Source organism: Callorhinchus milii, unplaced genomic scaffold, assembly GCF_018977255.1.
Source record: "Callorhinchus milii isolate IMCB2004 unplaced genomic scaffold, IMCB_Cmil_1.0 Scaffold6, whole genome shotgun sequence".
Lineage (NCBI taxonomy): Eukaryota > Metazoa > Chordata > Chondrichthyes > Chimaeriformes > Callorhinchidae > Callorhinchus > Callorhinchus milii.
Window position 1 is genome coordinate 14,155,050 of NW_024704747.1, and position 15,013 is coordinate 14,170,062.

Consider the following 15,013-nt stretch of genomic DNA (forward strand, 5'->3'; position numbering starts at 1 on the left):
AGAGACTGTTCATTTACTTTTAAGATGCATGTTGTTAATTTTTGAATTTATCAAACTTTGATAATGTTTAGTTTAAAACGGAAACGAGGGCTTTTGTGGATCTTGGACAGTTATTAATATTCAAAGCACGTATTCATGGAGTCCTTCTGATGGCCTAGGCTCAGCTTCTCATATCTTTCATTCCGTGAATTCTGTGGGACTGCATTAAAAGACCATTTCCCATTGGTACCGAGGTGAGATGGTCGTTCACAGGCAGTGTACATTGCTGGTACATTCCTGATTCTGCCTTAGTTCAGGCGATCAATCAGCTATGTAAAGCGTTTTGAGAGATCTTTTTACTCAAAACAAAATTGGGCAATCTGTTTCGCAGGTCCCAAATGTTATTCCTCAGAAAGTTGCACAAAGAACACAATCCGACATACAGAAAGGGTCCCAACAGATTTTTTAAAGGATAAATGAACCTAAACAAAGGACAGGGAGCCAGTGTTTTAATGGCCCACAAGAACATGTTTCAGTACAGAAGATTTTTTTTTTCAGATTTCTCAAACTTAAACATAATGATGAAGAAAGATATACTGAATATGTTGGTATAATAAAGCTTTAGTCCTAAGTGGCATGAAGTACTACATTGGGAATCATATTATTTCTGCCTCAGTGCATGGCATAATTTCTAATCTGTTCAACATGATTTGATTTGTGTTGGTTTTCCAGGACCTTGTGTATTTTACCTGAAAATCATGCCCATTTACTGACCTGACAAGATGTTTGTATGTTTTCAGTAATTGTATGTTACTGAGCCTTTGTTTTAGTTGAAAAAAAGTATTTAGCATAGCTGTTTGTTCAATGCAGTCCTCTTATCAAAACTGAGTACCTATTAAAATAGGTACAGATAACAAATACTGATGGCTCCTGCTTTCTGTCTGATAGGCAAACTGACTCACAAAAAGCAATACGGAACCTCGGCGTCCTATTCGACCCTCAGCTGTCCTTCATACCTCACATCTGTGCCATGACCCGCTCCGTCTTTCTCCTGCTCTGCCATTGTCTCACACCCCAAGCCGCCGAGACCCTCATACATGCATTCATAACATCAAGGCTCCACTACGTAAACTCCCTGCTTGTCGACTTCCCCAACTCTTCCCTCCTTTAGCTGCAGATCATTCAGAACTCTGCAACCTGTGTCGTCTCCTGCACCAGGCCCAGCGACCCTATCACCCCCATCCACATCTGACTCCACTGGCTTCCCATCACACAGAGGATACAGTTCAAAATCCTAGTCTTCGCTTTCAAAGCCCTTCCATGGCCTTGCTCCCCCCCTAACTCTACGCCTCCTAACCCCCTACCAACCTGCCCGCTTCCTCCGCTCAGCGAGCTCCGGCCTGCTTCATGTCCCCCAGCTCGCCTGCCCCACCATTGGCGGGTAGGCCTTCAGCCACTCTGCCCCCACCCTCTGGAACTCCATCCCACAGTCCCTCCACCTCGCCCCCTCCCTAGCCTCCTTCGAGACCCACCTCAAGATCCTCCTCTTCGACCGTGCCTTCTGTCACCCTCCTTCCCCCCCTTGCCCTCCACCCTCCGCAATCCCGACCCCTAGCTCAGGTCTGAAATACTGATTGTCCAGTGCCTTGGGACGTTCTCCCGACATGAAAGGCATTTTACAAATATAATTTTGTATTGTAGTGTATAACCCATTTTGCTACAAAGGTTTGATGGTTTGATGGCCTGATGGTGACCTACTAGACATGACCTGATCTGCAGTCTTGCCATCCCATGCTTTGCGCGAATGATACATGGCTTTGCCCTGCAACTTTGCTAACCTGTGCCTAAAGGCTGGTTATTTTTGAACATTAAAGAAATGGGTACACCCCCCCATACCCTAATAATGAAACAATTTAGAATCTGGTGCATTCATTTATAGTAGTTATTTTATACTACATAGTTCAAAGCCAGTTTATTGTGAGACTATCTCTCCAGTTGTTCTGACATTCTATCTATTGTGTACGAAGCTCCTGAAGATTTACTTCTGGTGGAGATTTGCAATGTCTCTATGGAAAAATTGCACCAAATTGCTGCATACTATTTGAATAGCTATCCTGTGAATCATTTAAACCAGAGGAAATTGCTTTACAGTGACTTGGTTTCAAAGAGTGGGGTCAAGATTATGTTGCTGAAATATGATGTACTGCTATGATTTTACAGCATCTGAGCCAAACTTAAAGGTACGATCCAGGCTAAAGCAGAAAGTGGCAGAGAGAAGGAGTAGCCCTTTACTAAGGAGAAAGGACGGAAGTGCTATAACCACGCTTAAAAAGAGACCCGTGGATGTTCCAGGTAAACTTCAGAACTGTTCACCAAAAGTGATAGCATTTGCTATATTGAATTATTTATTGTTTCAAGATGTAATGATTTCTTCCATCATAATGGTTTGCAGCGTATTCTTTTAACAAATGGTGAAATAAATAATTACTGTTTTGTACTTAGTCATTATTGCCATTTATTGTTTTTAACTGTGATCCAAATGAGCAGTAATGGTCAAACTGCTCATCTCTGTGTTGAGGGTGCAAGAGCATTGGGGAACATTGTAAGCTATCCCAACAGTTCTCATCATACGTTAGAAATTGCCAGATGTTTTTGAGAGAAACTAAGAATTTTATAACGTTTGCTGCCTTTCAGCTGCCATTGACACTGAAATTCACCGTGCACTTGCTGAAGTCAGCCCTCCAAGACTCGTGGTACAAAACCACTTGTTCCAGTTGAGAATTTCCATAAGTTTAGCAGCTTTGTTGGCTTGATACACAAGATTACATTGGGCACAGGCCAAGGGTGCAGTCTTAATTGGTGCAAAAGTATGCCACTTTAAGTTTGTCTCTTTAGTTTACATTATGATACAATCTATGAATATATAAACTGCACACTAAAGCACATCACTCATTTTGAAGCAAATGTATGTCAATCTTTCCCCTAATCTCCCTTTATAAAATCAGACATCTCGCTCTAAACCCTGGAGTAAAAATTCCATTGAGCTTTACACACATTGCTTTTTGCAATGCTTGGTTAGAATGGAAAGTCCCACGGGTGGCCGACATCACCAAAACACTGCACGGAACTTTCCCGCCTGCGTTAAAAGATTTGTTTTAAAAACAAATTCAAAATGAATCCTTTTCAAACTTTAGTAGTTTTTTAAAAGAAAGGTTAACATATCTAGAGTAAGCAGCATTGTAGCTTCTTACTGGTTGCGATTAGAGTTCTTTACAACACGAATAGTTTTAACCCAAGGTTGAAAAACATGCGTCATGCCACTTTTGTTCTGTGTCCAATTATATTTGAATTGTGGGTTCTGAAAAGCTTGTTGGTGATCTGGCTTTGGCGAGTGAACACAGAACTGCACTAATGTTGATAAATACACAGTAATCAACCCATGGATTCAGCGATCTTATCATTTCAACTGTTTGGGTGATAAGCTATCTCCCTGCACGAAGGCTCCGTCATTGACAATCAGCACTTTATCATTCAACAACAAGAAAGAGGAAAGAGCAAAATATATAGATTTTTTTGGAATTGTTCAAACGTTGCAACTAGGGGAGGAGAGCAGAGCTCTATCTTCAATGTTGGATCAACGAGGTTTTGTTGCAGAACAGTGGGACATAGTCCCTCAACACACTTCCTCTTTTTCCCTGCTGAGTTTTTGACCGTCCAAGACAGAAATGTCCTCTTTTCTGCGTTGCTGGAGCCTGTTCAGAGCACAAATTTGGGAGCAGAATTCTTTCCCAGGACCCTGTCCATATTTGGCTGGGGACAAGAGAATGGGAAGTTGCACAATTGTATATTTTGGGGAAGCTGGGGGATAGGAGAAACTTGAATTGTATCCTCAGATCCTCTTACCATTGAAGTTGGCACTTCTCTTTCACTGATCATTTAAACGTCAATGGCCCATTTTGTGATAGACTCTTTCTTATCCTTGAATTAAGTGTTTTGTTGGTCAAAACTAATTAATGTAATACAAGATTAATTTATTCTTTACGTTATCCACTGAGTAAACTTGTTCAGAGATGTTTAATTTTTTAGTAGTACTTCCTGCTATTAAGTCTGAAACATTGGTATCGATTCAGGAATCCTCTGAATATTATTTCATGCATCACATTTCTCTTTAATGGTAAGCACAAGATGATTTATGATACTAGCTTTGATGGCTTACTGATCCAGTGAACTGTTTTGTTATGTTAAATGAATACAGTGAGGAAATCAGACCAATACTGTATATAACAAGAGGGCATAAATTAATGATTATCCAGAAGAAAAAAAGGTAATATGGCGACATACCATCTTATCCTGCTGGCTTGGTGTATTTGAAAGTAATGTTCTAGGTTTACTTTCTCAATACCATTTAGTTTCTTGTAAACCTTAAAAAGTCCCTTTTCTATTCTCTTTTAAGGGCTGAAGAGTCATTGTTTATCTAGTCCTTCCTCAAAGCTCCATCCCTCTTCAACTTTGAATATCTTGTAACTAGCTTCAGTTTAACCTATTTACAGAGACTAATTGTTGGTAAAAGGGCAAGTGGCATTGAATTTTGAACTGTGCAATTTAGACAGAATTACAGAGATTGTACAGCACCAAAACAGGTTGTTTGATTCAACAATTCTGTACCATTATTTACACTCCACCCGAGCTTATGCCCATCTTAGTTCCTTCTCCCCATACATTTCTCTATATGCTTCGCACCACTATCAGATCCACTCTAAGACACCTCATCTCTTCAAGGCTCACTTTGGGACTTGGATTTCATAGTCAATGCTGACACTCTAAATGCATTGCTTGCATGCCTAGCTTCATTGTCAGAGGTGCTATCCTTCGGATGAGACATTAAACTGAGGTACCATCTGCCATACATACTCTCCGGGATGCTAGCCTGCATAAAGGGCATTATACAAATGCAAGCTGTTGTTGTTCAGATGAATATTAAATATCCCAGTTCTATGTGCCAAACATTCTTGTATGTAAAACTGAAAAACAAGGACTTGTTTATATAATGCTAGTTACCTGTGAGGTTTTACTGTATTGTGTACCTTGAGGGATGGGTACAATTTACTTGACTGCGCAAATGCAGAAGGATATGTGGTGCCATCTAGGCTTCATACATTGCAAATGCACTTAAACAGAAAAAGAAAGAAAATTCAGCCAGTCTCCATGAAGATTGTACAAGGAGTGGTACAGCAAGGGATATATTGATAATAATCCTTACACTTGATACAACCCCGCTCGTATCAGAAGGATGTCTCACAGCACTCCACAAGTTTTATTGTAAAATGTACTAACTGTATATTTGTAGGCAAACGCGGGGTAAACTTCCAAATGTATGCGGATGACACACAAATTACTTTGTCTCCTCCAGTAGCAATTCCAGGTCGCTGATGTTCTATCAGCTTGACTGGCAGACATCAAGGCCTGGATGAGTGTAAACTTCCCTCAGCTGAATATGGACAAGACGGAAGCCATACTCCTTGGCTCCTGTCAACATCTTCACTCCTGCGGATCTACACTACTCAACCTCCCTGGGCTGTCCCTCAGACTCACTGAACCAATGCACAATCTAGGCATCAGGTTCGACCCCCAGCTGTCCTTCCTCCCCCACATCCGGCCCCTGACTGCCATCTTCCACCTCCACCACATTGCCCGCCTCCAACCATACCTTACCCCAAATGCAGCCGAAACCCGCATGCATGTGTTTGTCATCTCCCACTTGGATTACTCCAACACACAGCTTGCTGGTCCCCTGAGCTCCACCATTCACAAGATCCAGTTCTTTCATAACTCTGACGCCCACATACTGACCCGGACCAAACTCCGTACCCACTTCTCACCAGTTCTGGTCAGGCTCCACTGGCTCCCCATCACTGAACGGATCGACTTCAAGATCCTCACACTTGAGTTCAAATCCATTCACTCCCTGGCACCTCCCTACCTCTCCGACCTCCTCACCCCTCAGTCTACCATCCCCCGCCTCCAATCGACTGACACTGGCCTCCTCTCGTCCCTCGCACCCTCTGCCCCACCATCGAAGGTCATGCTTTCAGTCACTATGCCCCAAAACGCTGAAAAACTCTCCCTCAATCCCTCTGCTTTGCCCCCTCTCTCCCCTCTTTCAAGTCCCACCTGAAAACTTTCCTCTTCGACGATGCTTATGGCGACCTCTGCCCTCCCCCCGGCGAGGAGTCAGGCTCCGCCACTGTTAAGCGCTCTGAGATGTTACCCTGCATGGAGGGTGCTATATAAGTGCAAGTTGTTGTTTTTGTACTTTGTTCAGAGTGGGTATTGTAGAGTGAAAGGTGAAGTGGGTGCAGTCCACAAATAATAATAAACATTCCCCAGTTTAATATGATGTACACTTTGGATAAAATATCAAAATATCTATGTCACCCGACTAGGTAACATGTTTTAATACAAAAGACCATAAATAGGTTTAGGTTAGATCTGTATTTTACCTGTAATGTCGTTGTTCTTTTTGCTCAGAGCAGTGCATAAATGTGAAAATTAAAAAACCCTGTTGAGACATCTGATCTGTGCAAGCGGAAAATTGAGGCTTTGAGACATTTCCTAAACAGTAGGAACATAAACTGAGAATTTTCCCAAGTGAAATGACTCTTAAGTTCATTAAGTTCATGTGTGCCTGACTGCTCACAAACTCACTGCATCAGGAAATCCCACAAGAGGAAGCCCCACCAGACTTGGTTCCAAGGAATAATCCAGAGCCTCTGGAACCAAGTCTGGGAGAAGTAGTTAAACCACAGTCTGCCTTGGGAAATGGTAGAGGGCTTTAACCAAACCCCTGTAAGCAATGTGAGCAGACATGAAGGACACCAAAGCCATGTTTAGTGACATAGACTGAGGAGTACCATTCAGAGATAAATCTGTTAACGGTAAATATACATCTTTCAAGATGACTATGTGGCATGGAGAACAAGTACAGCAGCAACAAATTAAATTTTGAAAAAGGTACAAAATGGATTAATGAGGAAACTAAAAGGCAGATTAAGTAAAGGGGAAGGTTTAGAAAGCTAGATCGATAGGTTCAAGGGCTAGAAATGAATGAATCCCACTTCAAAGTAGTTAAGAATAAAATGGGAACAGATTTGTAAAGCAGTGGCAGTTATTTTGTGCGCGTCAATGAATATGGGAAGTTTCGACAGACTGGAAACAGGCCAATGTAGTTTTCACATTCAAAAAAAGGAGCCAAGAATTATGATGGATTATTAGCCTGATCTCAATATTTGGAAACTAATGGAATCAATAATCAAAAGCAAAATGATAGAGTGCCTGTTTGAAAAAACAAATGAAGCCAGTGCAGCTTCAGAGGGTGTAGAACTTGCCCAGACACCACATATGCTTTCTAGAGGAGATGGCAGCCTAAAGTATAAATCCACTACAATGGAAGACCAGAAAGCCTTGAGAAGCATCGCACAAAAGTCAACTGTCAGTCTGTCTCAAAGGTGTTATGATGTTGATCAGCTATAACAGGTAACCAGGAAAGGGTTCTTGAGACCTGGACATTAAACTCATTTAAGAAGCAGCTTTGTGCTATAATGAAAAAGGGAGTGAGATTATAATGATGGAATAATGTGAACAAATGGACTAAAGGTTCTTCATCATCCAAGCCTTTCTGGATGAAGTTTTCTGTTTACCACAGAAGACTGTATAGTCCTTTGCATGACCTCATTGTTCAGTACATCTGATCCTCTTTCAACACAATTTCTGCAATGTCTTGTTCTTCCTAAACGTGTTTTACTCCTTTTTGGAGCCTTGTTTAGTTGGTAGCACTCTCCCCTCAGGAGGCAGAAGGCTGTGGGTTGAAGCCCAACATCACAACTTTGAAATAGCTTTGTTAAGGCTGACACTCCAAGGCAGTGCGGCGTATCTCCAACAATGAAGGGCATTGTTGGAGGTGCCTTCCTTTGGATGATATGTTAAACCAAGGTCCTGTTTATAAGGCCCAGATGGGATATTAAACCTAAGATATTCTGGCTTTGTACATTTCAGACTGATAGCATTTATGATCAGTAAACAGTTGTTTGATGTCATCATACTCTAAATATTATCAAAGAGTAGTCTGTCTTGTGCAATATAACTTGCATTTCATGGCAGTAGCTCAGTGAATTTTGCAGGAGAGCGATTTTAAATTTACTGAGCTACACTCAGTCTTGTACTGTGCCTGAAATTAATCAACTACTCATCTCATTGTTTAAAGGACACTGTTTGCAGAAATACAATACAAAATTACATTTGTATAGTGCCTTTTACGTCGGGACGACGTTCCAAAGCTCTGGACAGTCAGGGATTTGGACCCGAGCAGCGGGATTGGGATCAGGGAGGGTAGGAAGCTGGCCGATGGTGCAGTCGAAGAGGAAGGTCTTAAGATGTGTCTTGAAGGATGCAAGGGAGGGAGCGAGGCAAAGGAATGGGGGCAAAAAGGCTGATGGCCCAACCACCGATAGTGGGGGCGGGCTGGCTGGGCGACATGAGCAGGCCAGAGCCTGCTAAACAGTCAGGCAAGGGTGGGGGTAATGGGGTCGCGGAGCCTGGTGCGAGAGAGGACATGGAAGGCCAACAAGCAGGGAGTTGGCGTAGTTGAGCCTAGATGTGATGAATGATTGACGGTTTTGGCGGCCTGAGGGTGAGGCATTGGCGGAGCTGGCTGATGTTGTGGAGGTGGGGTAAGGCAGAGCAGGTTATAGCACGGATGTGGAGTAGAAAGAACAGTTGATAGGCAAACAAGATGCCAAGGTTCGGGTCTGACTCAATGAAGTGGAGTGTGTATCCATGGATAGTGATGCTACCAGTGCCTGAGGTGTGAAGGTGCTGACGGGAGCCAATCAGGCAGATCTTGCTCTTGTTGACGTTCAATTGAGGAAAGTTAGCTCTCATCCAGGACTTGATGCCTGGCAGCCATCCTCTCGGGACAGAGATGGTCCTGGATTTGAGGTTGGAGGCAGAGAAATAGAGTTGCGTGTCATTGAAATACATGTGCGAGTTGACCCCATGTCTGTGGATGATGTCGCCAAGAGGAATCATGTAGATATTGAAGAGGAGAGGGCCAAGGACAGAGCCCTGAGGAATGTCGCACGAAATAGTGCGGAGGCTGGAGGAGAAGCTGTTTATGAAGACAAAGTGGAGACGGTGTGAGAGGTAGGATCTGAACCACGCATGGACTGAACCATGAAGGTTGAGATGAGAGAAGAGGAGGTGGATGAGGATAGAGTGGTCAAAAGTATCATAAGCAGCAGAGAGGTCAAAGAGGATGAAGAGTCAGAGGGACCCTGGTCACAGATGGACAGAATGTCATTTATCATTTTGACCAAGGCTGTTTCTGTGCCGTGGGCAGCATGGAAACGCGATTGGAGGGATTCGTATAAGGGGTGGCGGGAGAGGAAGGAATAAAGCTGGGATGCAACAACTCGTTCGAGGACCTTAGAAAAGCAAGGGAGGTAGGGATAGATCCAGGGAAGATTTTTTGCGGATTAGGGTGATGATGGCTGTTCTTAAGGGGCTGAGAACGGTGTCAATGGACAGGAGAGGTGGTTGAGGTCTCTGAGTAGAGGGGCAAGGAGGTGGAGCTCGGAGGTAAGGAGAGGGGTAGGTTTAGGGTCGAGGGAGCAGTGGTGGGATTCATGTGGGTTATAATGGTGGTGAGAGAGAAGAGACAGACAGGTTCGAAAGTGTGGAGGGAGGGATGGGTAGGGGCCGGAGTGTGAGGGGGTGATGGGGAGGGGAAGTGGTAGGAGGGGCAGAGGTGGCTGAGCGGATCCCCTCGAAGTCCAGCATCTCCTCGGAGTTGGAGGAGAGGATGGGCAAGATGTGAGAGGGTGGGCGGAGGAGCCGGTTGGTGGTGGAGAAGAGTTGCCAGGGTTTGTCCTTCGTGTCCAAGATTATCTTGGAATAGGACAATTTAGTGGAGGCGAGGGTGAAGCGATAAGTTTTGATGTGGTCCAGCCCATTAAATTAGATTTGGGGCAGGTTCAGCAATACACACCTGTTGCTTGAGGGAACAGAGATGGCTGGTGTACCAGGGTGACTTGTGTGAGTAAGAGGTGGTTCGGGAGGTGAGGGAAACAAGGGCATTGAGAATGGTGGAGAGGGAGTTGTGGAGGAGAGTGACTGAGGAGGATAAGTTGGTTCGGGAGAAAGCCCGGAGGGGGAGGAGTTCAGATGACTCCAGGACAGCGGAGAGGGAGAGGGGGGAGATTTTTTTTCAGGGGCAATAGGAGATGGAGGTGGGTTGGGTGGTGTTGAGGAAAGGGATTCAGGAGTTAAGGGAGATGAAGTAGAGAGTCAAACGGTTATATTTGCCTACATAATCGTATTCTTTCCAACTGCAGTGAAAGCCACTTTAACCAGAAGCTGATCAACAGCTGATCAGAACGCCGGGTAAATTGGACCAAATGCCCGGCCCCGATTCATTTGTATTCTTACCCATTATAGATATGCCGGTTAATTTGTATAACATTCTGGATGATCCAGACAAAATGCCACGGCTTCATTCAGCCTCGAGCGGCCCCAGGATTGAGATGGGTGGAGTCACATTGTGATTGATTGACAGCCTACTCCAGCCATTCACAAGAGGCTTTGGGCTGTCAATCAGTGAGGGTGTGGCGGCACTGGGAAGAAACAACGGAGGGAATGGGAGGAGTCAAATTGTGATTGAATAACAAGCCTGGAGCCGCTTGTGAATGGTTGGAGCCACTGCTAATTGGGAATGGCAATAGGAGGGAGGAGGTGCTGCCATCGCTCCTCTGCTAAGTGGGAAGAGGTAATGGAACTTCAGTTAACCCGGACAAAACGGTCCGGTCTGGCTTAACTGGCTTCCACTGTTACACCAATGTTGTAAGACATTGCGCATTGCAATGTATCACAAACAGTCATGATGTGGCGAATGACCAGTTTTGCTTTATTCTCTGGGCGCACCACATTACTCTGGCTGTGCATTTGCTGTTTACAAAGTATCTGCTGTAGAGAACTAAATGTAACAGCATAAACTGTGAGAAAAGAACCTTGTAATGAAGAACCTTGTGTGCTGAGATTCATGTTCTGTTTGATTGGTCCCATGCTCATTTTCAGCAGTATATACCAATTAATTTTTCAACAGTAATAGTTTAAATTAGTACTAAGTTAATTCCAACTAAAGATGGTTTGCAAACTTATATTTTATCCACCATATCTTCTTAACAAGTGAGCATTGATTTCAATCTGTGTATGGTAGTTTCTCTCTCTAACTTCCCAGCTCAAGCTCAGCTAGACTCACGTTGTACCCTGCTTCAGTCCTAGCAGATGAACTCATACTATTTCTTTCAAATTCAGTATTAAAAATTCAGTCAGAAACAAAGAACTATTGAAGCACAGAATGCCAATCATTAATACTAACCATTGTGCATATGAGCTATATTGCATCTTTCTCCAGACTCCACTGACCCGGCTCTGTTCCCAGCCTCAGTGTCTCAACATGATAATATCACAAGATAAATTTGGTTGAAGATGGCCCTTCAGTCTATTTCACTTTATCCTTACACAGTATCTTTATGCTCTCCATTACATCCAACTATTTCTTAAATGAACCCAGTGCCCTGGTTTCAACCACCCTTCCTGGTAATCCATTCCAGATGTTGATTACCTGCTGAATAAAATACTTCTTTACCCTAAACCCACTTCATATCCTTTGTCCTCTCGTCCTCCTGATTTGCCGTATCAAAGTACTGTTCTGTGGGTTACTTTTTCTTATTCAATTATTGGTCATAGAACTGAATGTTTTACTGAGTGCCCGTAGTGTTAAAACTGCACTTAGTTATGCACTGTAACATGGTCAGCAAAGGGAGACATGAGACATTTCTTACCACCATGGACCCGGACATGTTTAATGTTGATCTATATATGTCAGTTATGTGTATTAATATCTGTTTATATACATCAGCTCACAAGTAGATCACTGATATAATTTTACTTTAGAGTAAACATTGTGTATTCTTATTCAGAAAGCAAGTTGTGGTTGTTGTATGTTTGACCCTTCACTTAATAGTTGTATGAAGCCAATGAAGTTGTATGGTATAAAATGCAAACTAAATCTTTTTTTAATTGAGGCTTTGCTTGGCGATTTTACGTGATTGTTTTATATTTTGTATCAGACTCGGTATGTAACAGTGCTCCTGGATCTGGCCCGAGCTCACCCAACAACAGCTCCAACAACATCACTACAGAGAATGGTATAGCCGGAACTGCTACCAGCATACCAACTGAGGTAACTTTATTGTTGCATATTGCTATTCCTATAAATAACAGTAGGGTAATGATGCTCCAGTCGGTTGGCCTATATTCAAGACTCTTGTTTATGCCCTCCCTCTCCCCATTCCGATTCATATACATACACAGTAGAAACCCATTATAACACTTGTTTCATTATAATGTGGGCTTGTACTATAAGAATACTGTGTGGACTCCGTTCATTATGTGCGTGCAGCTGGCCCGCTTGCTTCACACATGCCAGCCAGCCGGTCCATTCTTGAAGACTGTCTGACCTTTGGGTCATTATGTCAATGTCAACGTCACTTCTTCATGACAGGAAAGAAATGACATCGATGTTGACGGAATAACCCAAAAGTCAGCCATTGTAAGCATGCAGGAGTTGGCCAGCGGGTGAGAAACAGGCTGTCTTGGCTGTCTACTTGCTCAGTTAAACCAGCTATTGTGACTTCATTGTAAAATGGGTTGGATTTTTTTGCATCCCAATCGCTGCATCATAATGGGACTCTGCTGTATGTATGCATGATATGTATCAGTTAGATCTGAAAACCAGAGTGTACAAGTAAATGGTAATTATTACTCCTTTCAATTGAACTGGAGCAGTTTGCCCTGAATTAAGGAAAAGGCGTGTCAATCTGTTCAGCACAAACAAGAATGCACCTCGAGTACTTTTATTTGTACTAAGAAAAAGGGTAGAAGTTGGTTCTATTAAGGTAGACTATTTTTGGGACACTGCTTTGTGCGATTGGCTGCCGTGTTTTCGCCCACAAATATGGTCAATTCACTTTAAAGTATATTCTGTGAAACGTGAAAAGCGCTATATCAAGGATTATTATAGATGAAAGTAGAGAATCATGGCGGGAAAAAAGAAAGAACATTGAGGTTAAAAAAAAACCTTTTTTGTCTGATCAACAGGATAATAGTAGATTTGAAGCAAATTTATTTGTAACTATTGTAAAATTACTTTGGCTCTAAGCCACTGCATTATTAAATATGATTATGATGACAATTCTCCACCCTTAGATTATAAAAAGTTTGGTATTGTTCACATACCTAAGCAAAGTGGGAGTACAATTGATGTAAATTACAAATCTGCATTTCATCTTTATTGTATGACAAGCTGTCGCTACGCTTGTAACCAAAGGATCCGGTAGAGAATATAGATTTCAGTGATACCACTCCCAAACCATTTAATATGCCATAAACACTGTGTGTACACCTTCAACAAAACTGCCATACATGTACGATGAGCTTGTTTGTGTCATAGCTCATGAAAGATAAAAAATCTTATCAAAGCTACGCTAACCAAAGGGGTTTACTGTGTGATCTGGCAGGTCCTTGGGCTATTGCAATGCAGCCGTCCTGTTCTTTGTTCTTCAATTTAATTTAATTCTTTCTTTTTTCTGGCATTTTTGTTTGTACTTGAAAGGCTTGATGTTCACTTTGGCATCTTTATTTTGTTCCCGCCGCTTGGCTTTGTCTGAGTGCATGCTGTGTGCATGGGTATGTACATGCTCTGTGACGCACGATGCCACAGCACCACTGGGAGTCGGTGTGGCCACCAGTTGTAACTGCAGTGCAAAACTGCCATGCATGTATGATAATAATAATATGATGAGCTTGTTTAGGGCGTAGCTCATCAACGATAGGAGATTCCCAAAAAACAATTTGCCCATGACACTCCCAAATGCAAGGCCTTTCCAATGAGGTATAGATTATGGCTCTATGTCAAACTGTTATTAAGATCTTGGTTGACTCACAGACAGACATTGTCGTTTTATTAGTATAGAAAGAAGAAGATAGAAAAACCCCCTTTTGGTCTCAACACCTTTAAAAGGGTTGTGCATGAGTGGAGCTCCCCCTGCAATTTCACATTTGTCTTTTGACTAAGTGGGTGATTGATAAATTAATAAATAAAAGTCCAAGATTCAATCTTCCCCCATCTGTGCTCAGTTAGTTGGTCTCAGTCAAGGTAGCATTGGGCTGGTACAGCTGGCCATAGGTCCCCGAGTTAGAGGAGAAGAATTGGACAAGGTTCCACTGATGAATATCCAATGACCGCTGCTGGAAATGCCCACTTGTGGAAATAAATGAGATGCTCAGTCATGATTCCCCCAATAGCTGAATACCTGGCAGAACTCAATAACAGGTAAATAATGGTTGAGGTACCAGATGATCCAATGCTCATGGAGTTGTTTCCTGTAGAAAGAACATGGAGTCCAGAGGTTTGAGCAAAAGCGAGGTGGTAGAGAAAATTGGTGTGAAAGGTGATGAGAAAGCTTTGTGCTTCACTTTTAACCTGATGTCTTAAGATTCATTGATTCTTCTTTTCCTTTCAGTCTACCTTAGCTCAGAGGCTGGTTACCCGAGATGGCCTAATAACACAAATGCCTCTGTATACGTCACCATCTTTGCCCAACATCACCTTAGGTTTGCCAGCAACAGGTCCCTCCAGCGTAAGTACATAAACACACAGATTTTTGCGCACATAACTACTTGTGTTGCTATATTAGAAACATTGAAGTGGAAATTGAAATTGAAAATCTAGTTTTATTAACATTGTAATTATTCTACAGTTTATTTTGCTTATCTGCTTTTCCAGGGCATTGAGCAGGATTCAAGTATATATTTATTCATAAATAGATGTGGTACATCCATTGTCATAAGATTGTTGGACAGTGTAACCACAACTCCACTCGTATAGTGCTATTGAATTGCTAGATTTTCTACATTG

General features: G+C 42.6%; 1 protein-coding gene across 5 annotated transcripts in view; it reads left to right on the forward strand.

Moving 5' to 3' along the window:
- Positions 1 to 15,013, forward strand: part of LOC103186688 (histone deacetylase 4) — a 279,511-nt gene that overhangs the window by 194,781 nt on the left and 69,717 nt on the right. For all 5 annotated transcript variants that reach the window (XM_042336162.1, XM_042336163.1, XM_007905869.2 and 2 more), the window contains 3 exons: positions 2,200 to 2,331; positions 12,165 to 12,277; positions 14,619 to 14,735. In XM_042336162.1, the coding sequence (XP_042192096.1) occupies positions 2,200 to 2,331; positions 12,165 to 12,277; positions 14,619 to 14,735 (362 nt within the window). The remainder of the gene's footprint in view (positions 1 to 2,199; positions 2,332 to 12,164; positions 12,278 to 14,618; positions 14,736 to 15,013) is intronic.